The sequence below is a fragment of the Petaurus breviceps genome, unplaced genomic scaffold (genome assembly GCF_028583685.1).
Source record: "Petaurus breviceps papuanus isolate PSGF00001 unplaced genomic scaffold, PetGlider_PUasm1.0 90281, whole genome shotgun sequence".
In the NCBI taxonomy this organism is placed as follows: Eukaryota; Metazoa; Chordata; class Mammalia; order Diprotodontia; family Petauridae; genus Petaurus; species Petaurus breviceps.
The window spans coordinates 1,079,036-1,095,079 of NW_027187205.1; the positions used below are offsets into that span (position 1 = coordinate 1,079,036).

The window sequence follows — 16,044 nt, forward strand, 5'->3', positions numbered from 1 at the left end:
AGAATTGTTGGGAGGAGCTAATGAAATAATATATGTAAAGTGTACTCGCAACTCTCTTTTTTATTTATTTTATTTTTTGCTCTTTGGGGGGCAATTGGGGTAAAGTGACTTGCCCAATGTCACACAGCTAGTAAGTGTGTCAGGTCAAATTTGAACTCTGGTCCTCCTGACTCCAGGGCCGGTGCTCTATTCACTGTACTACCTAGATGCCCCTCAACTTTCTTTTAAAAAACACTTTTTTTTTACTTGCACCTTTCTTAGCCCTTTCAGACACCCCTGTTTGTCCATCTGATGTCCTATTGGAGACAGTGCTGGACTTGGAGTCGGGGGGGCCTGTGTTCAAATTCTTTTTCAGACCCTGACAATCAGGGTGTTCCTGGGCAAATCACTTAACCTATGTCAGCCTCAGCTCTCTCATCTGTAAAATGGGAATAATAATGGCATCTTTTTCCCAAGGGTGTTGGGAGCATCAAATGAGCCAATATATATGCAAAATACTTTAGAAATAATAAAGTTGTACATACTTACCTATACATACACGCATACACACATGCAAGCACACACACACACACACCCCACCCCTCACTACCATCCTTATCCTCCCCAGCACCACTGCCAGCCCCTGCCACCTCATCTTCGGCCTGGGCCAGCTCCTTCTTCAGCTCCTCCACCCGAAGCCTCAGCTTCCTGACCTCCCCCTCGTGCTGCTCGACCCGCCGGTTTGCATGGGCCAGTTCCGCCATCTTCTCCTGGTATTGCTTCTTCAGCTTGGTGTGCACGTGCTTGAGGTCAGCCAGCTCCTGGGAAGAAGGCAGGGGCTAAGGGTGAGACGAGACGGAGCCTGGGGAGGTGCTGCCTCCTTAGCAGCCAAGACTAGACACAGCAGGAAATGGGCCAGGGCAGGTAGCACCTACCAGGTGTTACTGTTACCAGACTATGATGGCTCTACTTTATGGACTTATTTCTATTCATAGGAGAGCCCCACAAAAGTAAAGTGAGGTGGATTCAGGACCTAAATAATGGTCCTGAATCTGCCTCACTTGGATGGTGGTTTGCAAAGAATGGTGACCAAAAAGCAGGCTTCAGAGTTAGGATGACCCGTGTCTGCTTCTGCCCCTGACACATTCTCAGTGACTCAGGAAAATCTCCAAAGTTCTTAGGTGCATAGAAGGCACTGACCTGCCTAGGCAGAGGAGGTTTTCACATAGGGGGTTCCCTCTATTGATGAAAATACAGGTTTAAAAAAAATCCACCTGAAAGGCTGTCTCTAGTAGAGTGCCCCTGGGATCTGTGCTTGGCTCTATGCTGTGACATTTTTTAAGAAATCAGACTGGGGCAGCTAGGTGGCACAGTGAATAGAGCACTGGTCCCAGAGTCAGGAGGACCCAAGTTCAAATCCAGCACCCTTACTAGTTGTGTGACCTTGGGCAAGTCACTTAATCCCAATTGCTTCACCTTCCCCCTTCAAAAAAAAAAAATCAGACCAATAGTTTCATTGGTGCAAGGAGCTCATGCTGAATGACCTGTTCTACCAAAGCAGAAGAGCACCTTCTCTGCATCTTCTCTGTTCAGTCTTAGAGAGCTGCCTGGAGCAAAAGAGAGCTTAAGGGACTTACTCCAGGTCATGCAGCCAGTATGCGTCAGAGGTTATGACTTGAACCCATGTCTTCCTGAGTGAGGCCCCCTCTTTATCCATTCTCACTTAACATTGTTATCAATGACTTGGAGGTAGGCAAACATAATGGTAAAAATAATGATGATGATGATAGCATTTATATAATACCCAACTAGGTGCGGGGGTTGGGGGTGGGGAGGGTAATGGGGGGTGGGTGGCTAGGTAGTGAAGTGGATAGAGCATCGGACCTGGACTCTGGGGACACCTGAGTTTAAATCCTGCTTCAGAAACATTCTAGCTGTGTGATCCTGGGCAAGTCACTTAACCCTGTTTGCCTCAGTTTCCTTGTCTGTCAAATGAGCTGGAGAAGGAAATGGCAAACCAGTCCAGTATCTTTGCCAAGAAAACCCCAAATGGGGTCACTGAGAGTCAATCACAACTGAGCAACAATAGCAATGTGCCAGGTACTGTATTAAGCACTTTACAATACTATCTCATTTGATTCTATCTTGGAGGTAGGTGCTCTTATCATCCCCATTTTACAGCTGAGAAAACTAAGGCAAATGGAGGTTGAGTGATGGGTCACACAACCAGTGCATGTTTGAGGACAGATTTGGACTCCGGTCTTCCTGACTCTAGACTCATTGCTCTACACACTAAGCCATCGATGCCTTCATCTGGAACACTCTGCATAATTCTGTGTTATCATTGAGAGGCTGGAGAGCATCTGGACAAGGGCAATGGGGAGAGTGAAGGACCTTGACATCAGGCTATATAATGAAGCCTGGCTGAAGTAGCCAGTGATGACATATTCCATTGGCATCAAACTCAATGTATCTAAAACGGAACTCATTATCTCTCTCCCCCCCAAACCTCTCCCTTCTTCCAGACTTCACTATTAATGTGGAAGGAATCCTTCTACTTACTTACCCACCTTTGCAACCCTGGTGTCATCCTCAACTTTTATTTACTATTCACCATTCATAGCCAAGCAGTTGCCAAAACCTTGTCATTTCCTTCTTTAAAGCATCTCAAAGCGTCTCTTTCTACCCCCACAGCCACTGTCTCATTCACCTTTCTCCCGGAATGCTGTCATAGTCTTCAAGACAGTTCCCTGTCCCAAGTCTCTCCCCATTCCAACACAGCTTCTACTCAGTTGCCAAAGTAATTTTTGTAAAGCATAGGTTTGTCTTTGTCATGTGCATCCCCCACCCCCCAAACACCCTGTCCCCGCCCTGCCAACACACACCAACTTCTTAAACTCGAGTGGTTCTCTGATCAAATATAAAGTCCTGTGTTTGACAGTGAAAGCTCTTTACTATTTGGCCCCTTCCTACCTTTCTAATCTTTACATTCTACTCTCCCTCTACACACTCTTCAATCCAGTCATACTGACCAAGACCACTTCCTCCCCCAAAACACTCCATCATCCATCTCCATGCTTTGTGCTGGCTGTTCCCCATGCTTGAAATGCTCTCCTGCCCAGCCTCTTACTCTGAGGAACCCCGGTATCCTTAAGATTCAGCTTCAGGGTTCCCTTCTCCAGGAGGGAGTCTGTCCTGGTTCCCTTAGGTGCGAAAGCCATCCCCTCAATGGTGAACTTTCATTTGTCCTTTAGATGTCTTCTCTGTTCTAATTTATTTATATAGTCTCCCCCATTAGAATATGAACTCTGTGCAATAAGGGACTGTTTTTCCTTTTTCTTTGCACAGTAAGCCTTAATAAATGCTTGTTAATTGATTACTGAACTAGGGATAGCTAGCCCGGAGAGAAGACCGTGAGGGGATGTTACACGTGATGACTGTCTAAGTGTTGGATGGCTGGGCTATGAAAGAAGAGTGGGATTGTTTTGCTTGGCCCCAAAGGGCGGAATGAGGGACAGTGGGTGGAAGTGTAGAGTAATGGACTGAAGTTTGATGTCAGAAAAACCGAACCAGATTCCTAGCAATTAGAGCTATCCAAAAGTAGAATGGTGTGGCCTTTGTTCCTTCTTACAAGAGATCCTCAAGCAAAGGGTCTGGTGACCACTTGGTTTTGTTGTAGAGGAGAGTTCTGTTTAGATCTGGTTTGGACTCGATGACCTCTAAGGTCAACTCTGAGATTCTATGATTTAGTGACATAATGCTCTTTTAGACTCACAAAGTCATTTACTTATATAATCTCATTTGATCCTCACAAAACTAATGCATAAGATAGGTGAGGCAAGTACTATTATGGCCATTTTATAGATGAGAAAACAGGCTTGGAGGGAGGAAGTGATTGGCCTCATTTTACACAGCTGGTCAGTCAACTTGTCTTTACTGAGTACTTGCTATGTGCCAAGTGATGGGGATGTAAAGAAAGGGGAAATGACTTTGTCCAAGGTCACACAGCTATGGGTGACCCATCCCCTAGCAGGGTTTCTGAATTAATAAGCTTCACATGCATCTCTTTTCCCCAACTAGATGGTGAATTCTTGGGGAGCAGAATCACTTTGACTGGATGACTGCCTTGCCTTAGCAGACATTCAGTAAAGTTTACAGAATTGAATTGAACATTAAGCATTTAAAAACACATTTGTTTATTAAGAAGCTATTATGAAATTCCAGGAGGACAACATCATGGAAACCAAAGAAGAGATTTTTTTCAGAAAGGGAGGTGGGAGGCCCTAGAAGAAAGTGTAGCAGAAAGGCCAGGAAGGGAGAGAAGTGGGGCAGAGACTGCAGACTTTGGCCAAGAATGGGTTACTGATATTCTTGAGGGAAGAATGAAAAGGATTTCTTCCTTTAGTTGCTAGGATAGGGATGGGCAGAGACATTGCCCTCAGGAAAAACTTGCGGAATGCTTAATGAATGAGGACTCAGGCTCCTTAAGGAAGGGGGCACCATCAGAGGATAACAGAATCTGAGATTCAGAGGGGAACTCAGAGACCATCTAGGTCCACAGTGGAGCAACAATCTACTTTACAAAATCCTCAACTAGGGCAGCTAGGTGGCACAGTAAATAGAACACCAGCCCTGGAGACAGGAGAACCTGAGTTCAAATCCAGTCTCAGACACTTGACACTTACTAGCTGTGTGACCCTGGGCAAGTCACTTAATCCCGATTGCCTCACCTTCCTCCTCCAAAAAAACCAAAACACTCAACAAATGATCAGCCTGTCTTTGCCTGAAGACATCCAGACACTACTTTCCAAGGAAGCTACTTCCACTTTTGAACAGCTCTAATTAGGAGGAAGTTTTTCTTTTCACCAACTCTAAATCTGTCTCATTTCCACCCATTGTTATTAGTTTTGTCCTCTGTGGTCAAGCAGCACCTGTGAAGTCCTTCCAAAGGCAGCTATTGTATCTTCTCTAAGACTTCTTTCCTTTAGAATGAACAGCCTCTATTCCTTCAACTGATATATTCATTCAAAACCCATCGAAGTGTCTACTATAGGCCCTAAGCTAGGGGATGGAGAAAAAGAAAGAAGGAAAGAAGAGAGGGAGAGAGGGAGGGAAAGACAGAGAAAAAAGAAGGAAGAAAGAGAGAAAAAGAAAGAAGAAAGGAAGAAAGAAAGGAAGGAAGGAAGAAAGAAAGAAAGAAAGAAAGAAAGAAAGAAAGAAAGAAAGAAAGAAAGAAAGAAAGAAAGAAAGAAAGAAAGAAAGCTTCTGATTTCAAGGAGCTTTTTATTCCCTTGGAACTTCATATGCCATGATCCTGAGGCCCTCCACTACCCTAGGCACCTCCTCTGAATTGCTAATCCTTCCCAAAATATGGTAGCCAGAATTGGACACAATCCTCCAAGGGAAAAAGGGAATGCACCAAAGACAAACGTGATTCCCTCACAGTTTTCCTCAGAGTCTTCCTTAACTCTGGGGTCCATGGGCAAAAAATGAAGACAATGTTTCTGCTTCTAACATCACAGCCTGGCTCAGCCATGGTCGGTCATGCGGTTGATTTTCTCCAGTTCATTGTCTATATCTTGTAGGTACATAGGTGTTTTCATGTTGTCTCCCTCATTAGACTGGGATCTGTTTATTGATTGACTGTCCTAGGAGCCCATTCTAGTAGAAGAGATTGGATGTTCCCTAGTTGCGGCTTATTCTTGTGTCCTGGTTATGGGTTCCTTAGGTAATATAGAGGATAGAACATTGGACTTGGACTCAGGAAGACCTGAAATCAAATCTTGCTCAGATGATATTATGATATACCTGGAAAATCCTAGAAATTCAACTAAAAGGCCACTTGCCCCAATAATTTTTTTGGGTATCCCTTACTATCTCTTCTCGTAGGGTTTTGTTAGCGAGGTAAAGAAATCTTGATGATTTATGTGAGCTTATTTTATATCCTGCTATTTTGCTAAAATGTGACCAATGGGCAATTAACCTTTCTCAGTCACAATTTCTTCATCTGTAAAATGGGGATTCTTTAAAGGGTTGTTATAAGAATCAAATAAGATCATATGTGTAAAGTGTTTGGCAAACCTTCAAGCGCTATATAAATACTAGCAATATTTCATTCCCCCCTCACCCATGGTTGAAGTACCCACTCAGGTCCAGGTCCCCCCACCTTATTCTTCTCAAATAGCTCGGCCTGGATGGCCTTGAGGTCTGAGTCCAGGGCACTGGCTGTCTGACGCCGCTTTCGGGCCAGCACCTCCTCTAGGTCCTCAATCTGTGCTCGAAGTTTCTTGTTTTCCCTCTCAAGATTTAGCTTCTCTGTCTCGAGCCGCTCTCGGCGGCCCCACTCAGCGGCGTTCTCTGCTTGTAGACGCTCCATCTGAGGGGGAAATAAAGTTGGGGGAGAATCTCAAGGAGCCCTACTCTGCACACGGAAGACGGAAGAGCCCCCGCTGGGTTCCCCCAGCTCCCAATCCTGCTGGGCCATTTCTGGCTATAGGAAGTAAGTCCAGCTGCAGCAGCTATAATTAGCTTGGGTTTGTTTGTATGTTTGTGTTGTACGTGTCTTATGTCTTCCTCACATGTGCATGTCCTCCCCAAACAGGCTGGGGGCTTCCTGAGACTCCCTATCACACCGAGGGCTTCCTGAGGAATAAAGCCTTATTATCAGAAGATCTTCAAGGATAGGGAACTCTGTCTTTGTATAGGTATGGGTGTGTGTGTGTGTGTGTATATATATATATGTATATATATATATATATATAAAATCATATACACACAATGCATATACACATACTCATACCCATATATGTGTGTATATATACCCCACACATAATACATACTATAACATGACATGTCTGTCAGATATATATGCACAGATATACATGTGTATGTATGTATATATTTATTTATCTGCATATACATATATGTATATACTTATCTTCCTACTCAAACTGGAACCTCTTTGAGTGCACAGAAAGGATCTTAGCTACCTTTATGTTTCTCCCAGCAGTGAACACGGGATCTTTCCACAGAATGTTAGTGCATCATTGGTATGTCCCCCCTCAAAATGGAGGTTCCTCAGGAATGGGAATTATATCTCCTTTTGCCTTGCTTCTTTCTATATTGTGCCTGCCCATAGTAGAAATTCTATTAATGATAAATGCTTTCCTGCCTAAAATGGAAGACCAGGGTCCTGGAAACTTCAGATCAATGGTTGAGCCTGTTCGGGGCCTCTGAATTCCTCCACTCCTTCATGTTCTCTCCACCTTACCTCACTCCGAAGTTCTGCTATCTTTTTGTCCATGCTGGACCGAGCCCCAAGTTCATCTTCCAGGTCCTCTGACATGCGGCCCAGTTCATCCTGGTGCATTTCTTTAAGGATGTTGAGCTGTGGAGACAGCACCAATTTCCCCACCCCCAGTGTCTGGGTCACCAGAGAATCTGGGGGGCAAGGGCAGAGCTGCACAATTTGGGGCAGAGGGGCGAAGAGTAGAGCGCAGACAGAATCAGAGCCATAGACTGAGCTGTGGAAGGGACTCAGTCTAGAACACGGAAGGTGAGAGCAAGGATGCCCTGAGAGTTGGTGGGGACCTTGGAGGTCATGAGGCCCACCCACAGAGGATTGAGAAAGAAGCCGCGTCTCTGTGGTGGAATAAACAGTGGGACCAGGGAAAGATCCTGAGGGGAAAGCCCTACTCTTCTTGGGTCATCTAGGGAGAGTTTTAGCCTGATGGACAGGGGTGACCTCTAAAATCCCATCGATGCCCAACTCTATGGTAATTATTTTTAGCACAGTGTATAGTCTTTTTTTTTCTTTTTGGAGGGGGGAAGACAGGGCAATGGGATTAAGTGACTTGTTCAAGGTCACACGGCTTGTAAGTATTAAGTGTCTGAGGCTGCATTTGAACTCAGGTCCTCCTGACTCCAGGGCCAGTGCTCTATTCACTGCGCCACCTAGCCACCCCCAACACAGTGTATATTCTTAGATTGGGAGTTAGAGATCTGGATTCCAGCCCTGGCTCTTCTACTAAGTTTGTGCGACTTTGGGCAAGTCATTTGTAGATCACAGAATCAAGTATTTAAAGCTGGAAAGGGCTTTAGAAGTTCTCAAGTCTAACTCATTTTGTAGAGGAGGAAACTAAGGCCAGAAGGGTTAGATGACTTTCCCAGAATCATCCAGTTAGTAACTGTACAAGGTAGGACTTGAACCCAAGCCTTTCTGATTCTACATCTAGCATTCTGTTTACTATACCACATTCTCTATTGATTTAGCAAACATTGCCTATTTGTACAGAGCACTGTGTTAGATACTAAAGGAAATAAAAAATTTAATTAAAAATTAGTCACCACCCTGATAGACCTTTGAGTCAAGTAGGAGAACAAGACAGACACATTTAAGTATAATTCATAATATTTCATGATAATTGCATTAGGAAGGTGTAAAACCAAAATACTTTGTGAAGTCTCAAGGAGAAGGTTGAGACTTCCCTGAAATCAGGGAAGCTTCAGGAAGCAGCTGGCATTTGAGCCTGGCATTAGACGATGGGTAAGAATTCAACAGGTGAATGGGGGTCATTCTTTTTTTTTTTTAAGCAATCAGGGTTAAGTAACTTGCTCAAGGTTACACAGCCAGTTATTTCTGGGTGTGGTGCTGAGCGTCTGAGCCCGGGATTTGATCTCCAGGTCTATCTTAACACTGGAGCCGGTGCTCTTACTCGCTGAGCCACCCGGCTGCCCCTAAGCAATTGGGGTTAAGTAACTTGCTCAAGGTTACATGGCCAGGTGTTTCTGGGTGGTTGCTAAGTGTCTGAGCCCGGGATTCGATCTCCAGGTCTATCTCAACACTGGAGCCGGTGCTCTTACTCGCTGTGCTACCTGGCCGCCCCTGAATGGGGGTCATTCTTGCACAGGGAACTGTATAAGCAAAGGTACAGAGGCAGGAAGGTGCAGTTTCTTTGGGAGCAGACAGCAGCCCACTTTGGCTAGCACATAGATTGCATGGAGGGGAGTAAGATGAGATAAAGCGAGATAGGTAGAGTGACTTTTGATTACAAAGGGCCTTGAATCCCAGACAAATGAGTTAGCACTTTGCTCAAGAAGCAAAAGGGAGATGCTGAAGATTTTTCCACTGTGGAGCAATATGGCCAGATCTATGAATTTTTAAAAAAATGGCACTTAACCAGGATGGATAGGGGAAAGGTTGTGAGAAGGGGAAGAAGAAAGGGGAGGCAGAAAAACCTGTTTGGAGGGTACTGTAATGCTTCAGGTGGGTGGTAATGAAGGGTTGTACTGAACTGATAACAGTAGTGACAGAAGGAACGGGTGTGAGAGATGGGATGCAAAGGGCATCAGCAGGATTTTATGTCATTACTACTTGAGCAGAAGTCAGCAAGAGAGAAGAGTCATCTATAACACCAAGATTTCAAAGGAGGGATATAGGATGAATGGTGGTATTACAGATAGAAATGGTGGAGTCTGAAGAAGGAGCAGATTTAGGTAAATGATAATAGCTTAGTTTTAGACATGGTGACTAAGAGGTGGGACACTCTGAAAGGGATCTCTCTCTCTTTTTTTTTTTTTGCTTTTTGGAGGGGGGAAGGCAGGGCAATTGGGGTTAAGTGACTTGCCCTAGGTCACATGGCTGGTAAATGTTAAGTGTCTGAGGTCAGATTTGAACTCAGATCCTCCCAACTCCAGGGCCAGTCCTCTATTCCCTGTGCCACCTAGCTGCCCCTGAAAGGGATATCTTACTGGCTATTAGAGATATGGGCTTGGAATTCAGAAGGTAAAACAGAGCTAGATAGATGTGGGATTCATAGGCTCAGCAGTGGTAATAGGAGTAAATGAGAGCTAAAGGAGAGAAAAGGTAGGGATACAATAAGGCCAAAAAGAACCCTCCCCGAGTACCCACTTTAAAGGGTCAGGAAAAGGATGATGAAGCAGCAAAAGAAATAGAAGGAAGAGTTAGAGGAAGGAGGCAACAAGCAAGTATGTTGTCTCTGAAGCCATATGAGGGGGCTATCCAGTAGAAGGAAGTTGTCAGTAGAGTTAAAAGTCCCAGAAAAGCCAAGGAGAATGAAGAAAGATAAAAGGCCAATGAATTTGGTGATTAGGTCACTGGTGACCTTGGAGAGAACAGCTTCAGTACAATGGTGAAGAAGGCAGATTGCCAAGGGTTGTGGGGAGGGTAGTAATAAGATCAAAATATCAGTTCAAGATAGCTTTTTCCAAGAAGTAGCTGGATGGAATTAAAGGATCAAGGGAAGATTAAAAAAAAGAAAGAAAATAGAAGTACTGGCAAGACCTGAGTATGTTTGTAGGTATAGAGGCAGAAGTCATAGAGGATGCCTGAAGAAGAAGAGAATCAGATCAAAGGGACTGTAGCCCTGGTGACAAGTGGCAATAGCTCTTCTTCGATGACCAAGAGGAAGGAGAAGAAAGCCCAGGAACATGTGAAGAAGGGATGGGATGAAGGAGATTGCTGATGGAACTCATCTGGGATGGTTTCCATGGCCTCAAGGAGGTAAGAAAGGAGCAGGTTGTCTGCCCAAAGCCAGGTTTGGGGGGGGAGGGGGTGTGTGTGAAGGAAAGATGAAAGTTGCTGCCTAGTCCCAGGGTCTCTCCACCTATAAAATCAGGAGGCTGGACCACATGGTTTCCGGAGTCTTCTCCAGTTTTTAATGTTTCTTACTGATTTACTGTAGGCCTGTGCCAGACTTTTTTCTCCTGGGCCGACAGCACCCTCTGGTGGACACAGGCAAGCCTACATGAGAGACCTCCCTAAAAGTAGAAGATAAAAGTAGGGCTAGTGCACAGAAGAAAGGAGCTTGGAAGATTAGCAGAGGGTAGGAGAGGGTCTCACCTGCTTCAATACTTCCTGCTTGTTTTTGTTTAGCTCCTCATATTTGATCTTCCACTGGCTGAGCTCCCCTTCCAGTTTTTCAATGTTCTTGCTCAGTGACAGCTTATCCCTGGGGGTTTAGGGGTGGGTGGGTAGGTGGGGAAGGCCTGGTTAGCCTTTCAAGAGCCTGGCTCTCCCTATCTATCCCTTAGGGATTTACATGCAGTGTTCCCACAGAAAGTTGGATTCCTCTGTTCCCTCCTGGAAGTTTTGTTGGTTATTGAAGGGAGTGGTCAAAGATCCTACTGGAGAAGCAGCAATTTCCCATCCCTTCCCTCCTTAAAAAAAATACAGAAGTAGACCCTCTACCTCCGGGCAACCTCCCCACAGTATCCCCAACTCTGTGCATCATCACCTCTACTAGACTTGGTCTGTATACTCCTCTGGGCTCATCCAAATACTGGCATACACTGCTCCAGCCCATTCTGCTTTCCTGCCTTTCTTCAGTGCTGGGAGTTTTCTGGCAAGGCATCCCCCATTCCACCATCCTGTTTTCCACATTTTACTGAAAGGTCCACCCTTGCCTTCTAGGCTGAGTCCCCAATTTCTTACTCTCTGTGTGGCTACTGCAACCCCCTGGCCATTGCGCTGATCAAATGGCCAACGGTGCAATTCCACTGCAGCCAGAGAAGAGCCCCTTGAAGAACCTCACACTCACTCTCGTTCCTTGAGCAGCACCTTCTGGGACTCATCCAGCCGAAGTTTCAGGGCAGTCACCTTGGTGACATCCTCCTCCATGGTGGACACCTCCTCCCAGAGCAGTCGGCTTCGCTCCTGTCGGCTGAAAGTAGCACGGACGCTACCCATGCTTCGTGCCTCCCAGTTCTCAGGGCCCTCTTGCTTACTCTTCAGAAGGTTCTCCATCAGTTCCAGCTCCTGTGGAGAGCATCCACAGGTGAGAGCACTACTCAGCAGGCTCCCCCACTCTTCCGGTCCTCACCACTTTGGGTTTAGAGTAAACACTAATCCTGGCATAGTGAGAAATCTTTGGATCAGAGTCAAGAAACTAGGGCTCTAGTCTTGGCTCTGCCATAGGCTAGGGGCCTTGGGAGATGTGGCTTCAAATCCCTGGGTCTCAGTTTCCCCATCTGTTGCCTATGTATCCATGGTTTCATAGCACACAGCACTGGAAATGGAATTTAGAGTGTTCTAGCTGGAAGGGAACTTAGAGATACAGCCTTTGTATTTTACAGAAGACTCTCAGGAGACAGAGGCCTGGAGTCAGGAAGGCTCGTCTTCATGAGTTCAAATCCAGTCTCAGGTACTTAGTTGTGTGACCCTAAGTCACACGGTCCTGTTTGCCTCAGTTTCCTCATCTGTAAAATGAGTTGTAGAAGGAAATGGCAAACCACTCCAGTGCCTTTGCCAAGATAAACCAGAAAGGGTCATGAGGAGTTGGACATGACTAAAAGTGACAGTATCAAAAACTGAAAAGAAAGGATAATCAAGGGGAAATGACATGTTCAAAGTCACATGACCAGCTGGTAGTAAAATAGAGATTAGAAACGAGGTCTAGGACAGAGTTCCTCTCACCACGAGCTTCTGTTTTTCTGTTTCTAGTAGGGTCCCAGTGTTGTGTCAGCCACATAGCTAGCTCATAGCTAATCTACCCTAGGTGATTTGGATTCTTACTGCTCAAATGATCGTGTTTCCCTAGACAATGTCATAGCTCCACAGGGTGCCCTAGTCCTGTCCCCCAGATTCCCCCAACACTCAAGTTGTGGTTTCTCAAGCACCTAGAAAAAGCACTTGTTGCCAGGAACAAACCACTTGCCCCAGGCAAGTAACTGTGAGTCTCAAGCCACTCTTGGGGAGCTGTGGGCAAGTCACCAGAGGGCCCACTCTCCATTCTGGTTCTCTCTAATTACAAGGCCTTACTGTTGGTGTAGGGATCTGGCTTCTGGCTTAGGGGGAGGGGGTAGAGGGAATCACCTGGTCTGTGTACGAGCTACAGGAGCTAAATCCAGATTAGGAGAAAGGGCTCCTGACTGCTCCACCACTTCCAGGGACACTTCCTGAAGTGACTTTACTACAGTGTGTTAGGGTATGAGCCTTGGGCCCTTAAGTCCTGGGAAAATATGTCCTGTGACCTGACCACAGGGGTGAGCCAGTTGGTGTGCAAGGAGGAAGGTAACCCATCCGTGCATGGAATGGGGGAACCATTCTTCTTTCCCCACCCACCCAGCCTGTTTACCTTATTCTTGGCAGGCTTTTCCAAGCCCACATCCCGCACAGGCTCCTGTTCGAGGCCACTCCCCTGGCTCTCCTTCTCGGAGGCCACCCTGTTGTCCAGCTCCTTCTCTTTGCCCCTGCCCTTCTCCTCTTCACGGGCCTCCTCTCCCTCCGGATGGTTCTCCTCCTCTTCCTCCTCCTGCAGCCGGGCCCCCTTGAGTCGGGCTACCTCCTTGCTCAGCTGTTCACTCTGGTTCAGGGCCTCTTGTCGCTCCCGCCGGGCCCCCGTCAGCTCTTTAGTCAATGCCTCCAGCTTCTGCCGAAGCTGGCGCACTTCTTCCCGTGCCTTGTTGCGTTCAGCTCTCACCTTACTCCACTTCTCCCTCCAATTGGCTGTGCAGTCTGACCACCAGCGCATGGTCTTCTCCATCTGGGCCGCCCGAGCCCGGGCCTCCTCCAGCTCTCGAAGGCGCAGCTCTTCCCGACTCTCCCAGTCCCCATCCAGCCCCGGGGACCCACCCGGCAAGAGGGGCAGTGGTGGGGGCCCTGGAGATGGGGTCCCGCTCTGTGGGGTGGGTGGCAGAGAGTCGGCTAGGCCCATCCGCTCTGGCGAAGGGCTGCCCAGGATGTTCAAGAGGCTGCTCTTGGAGAGCTGCGGAGAGTCGGCCAGCCTGGAGCTGGCACTGTGACTCATGGTGCATGTGCCAAAGAGCAGGCCTCACCCTCTGGACTTGGCTGGTGGCACCAGGGCAGACTTGAATCAGAGCATTGACTCAGCTGATGCAGTGCTTAACTCAGGAAGCAGGGCAGGGTAGCACCTCTGGCTGATCATTGTGACCCTCCTGGCTGGGGTCCTGTAGGCCCTGTGCGGTGACTGATGGCAGCAGCTGGTCATGCCCTCACTGTCCAGCTGGGTCAGCTGACTCCTTCACAGAGGTGTCCTCAGATGCTAGGACAGAAAACAAAAACAATGATAGTATTGGCATCCTGCATCTTTCCCTAAATTACTCTATATTGTGTGAAACAGGATTTGGCCCTTCGAGCTTTGAGGGGCTACCCTAAGCCTAGCATCCAGAGCTTGGTGCCCAGGTGTACAGTCCGCACCCTTGTTTCTCATCTCCATCCTTCTTAGTTTTTATATGCCTGAATCCTGTCATTGTTCAGTGTGACAAGGAAAAGAATCCTGTATCTGGAGTCAGAGGACCTGGATTTGAATGGTGACAATGCCACTCATTCTTCCATATTATTGTGGAAGACAGGTTCCTCAGGCTTGCAACCTAGAAGTCATTCTTGGCACTTTGCTTTCTCTCACCTCCCATATCTAATCTGTTGTTGATGCCTATCAATTTTACCCGTGCAGCACCTCTCAAATAAGCCCCCTCCTCTTCTCCTCTGATACTGCCCCCACTCTAATGCAGACCCTTATCAATTAACACCTGGACTATGGCAATAGCCCTCTGGGGGTCTGCCTGCTTCAAGTCTCTCCCCACTCCAATCCATCCTCCAATCAGCCACCAGAGTGACTTTCCTAAAGCTCAGGTTCAACCATGTTACCCGCCCCCCCCCACTCCACCCCCACTCAATACATTCCTATGGTTCTCTATCACTTCCAGAATCAAATACAAAAAAAATCTCTCTTTAGCCTTTAAAGTCCTTCAGAACCTAGCTTCCCTCTGCCACCCTGCCACCTTTTTACACATTGTACCCCCACGTGCCCTCTGATCCAGTGACACTGGCCTCCTTGTTGTTACAAGAACAAGACACTCCATCGCTTGGCTCTGGAGGTTTTCTTTGGCTGTCCCCCATGCCTGGAATGCTCGCCCTACTCATTTCTGCCTACTGGCTTCCCTAGCTTTCTTTAAGACCCAACTAAAATCCTATTTCTAGAGGAAGCTTTCCCAAACCCTCTTAATTCTAATGCCTTTTTTCTATTAATTATTTCCTATTTATCCCACATACAGCTTGTTTGTACTTCTGTGTTTGCTTGTTATCTCCCCATTAGATTGTAAGCTCCTTGAAGGCAGGGACTGACTTTTGCCTCTTTGTATCACCAGGGCTTAGCACAGTGCCTAGAGAGCACAAAAGGCATTTAATAAATGCTTGACTGACTGACTACTTACTAACTATATAACTTTAACTCTTTGGGGCTCAGTTTCTCACCTATAAAATGAGATGATTGCAGACATAAGAAAGTTGAACTACCTGACAAAATCACATCCACATTATATAGACAAAACCCCACACAGAGAAACATACAGAAGTACAGATGACCTTATAGGACCTTTCAAGCTCTAAATTCTGGGATACTTAGCATAAAAAGGCTCCATTCTTTCAAGAAATACGTCAATATTTATTATGCTATGTCTTAAGCTACCTCCTATGTGTGAGGCACTGGGAATAGAAAAATAAGAACAACATAGTCCTGGAGTCCTGGCTTGCCCACAAGGAACTTACATTCTGCTGGAAGTGAGGGAGATAATATGTGTACACGAATAATACAGTGTGATGGGAGCAAAGGAAGGATCCAAAGTGCTCTAGGAAAAGTTGTCTGATGCATGTGAGCTCTGACTTTGTACTCACTTCAAGTGCCCCCCTGGGCTCCTGCATATTACCTCTCTGGGTCCTGCCTCAGCTTCTCTCTACTCTCAGTCACCCCAGATTTGTCCATTCTCCTTCCTATGTAAGCCACATGCCTTAAGCACGCATCCCCAGCACACACTCATCCAAGGTACAGAACATCTCTGCCATCTTGGGGCAAAATGGATGCCTTCCAATTTGACCTTACTGCCTGGAGGGGAAACTGAGGCAGAAAATGGATAGACAGACAAGTAATTAGAGACTCCCTGGGTAGGGAGGGGAGAGGAGGCAAGTCTCAAGTCAAAAGAATAAGTTGGCAATGGAATCCAAGAGTCCTAGCTCTCACACGTCTACACCTCTGGTTTGAGGGTGTGTGTGTGTGTGTGTGTGTGTGTGTGTGTGTGTGTGTGTGTGTG

At 46.6% G+C, this 16,044-nt stretch overlaps 1 protein-coding gene across 1 annotated transcript in view; it reads right to left on the bottom strand.

The window, feature by feature from the left end:
* The window catches only part of CCDC102A (coiled-coil domain containing 102A), a 47,490-nt gene that overhangs the window by 13,617 nt on the left and 17,829 nt on the right, over nt 1-16,044 (bottom strand). Inside the window, exons 2-7 of the mRNA XM_069107818.1 lie at nt 13,074-14,000; nt 11,538-11,755; nt 10,841-10,949; nt 7,250-7,366; nt 6,146-6,355; nt 630-800 (exon numbers count right to left, since the gene is read on the bottom strand). Coding sequence (XP_068963919.1) covers nt 630-800; nt 6,146-6,355; nt 7,250-7,366; nt 10,841-10,949; nt 11,538-11,755; nt 13,074-13,745 — 1,497 coding nt within the window. The 5' untranslated portion in view covers nt 13,746-14,000. The remainder of the gene's footprint in view (nt 1-629; nt 801-6,145; nt 6,356-7,249; nt 7,367-10,840; nt 10,950-11,537; nt 11,756-13,073; nt 14,001-16,044) is intronic.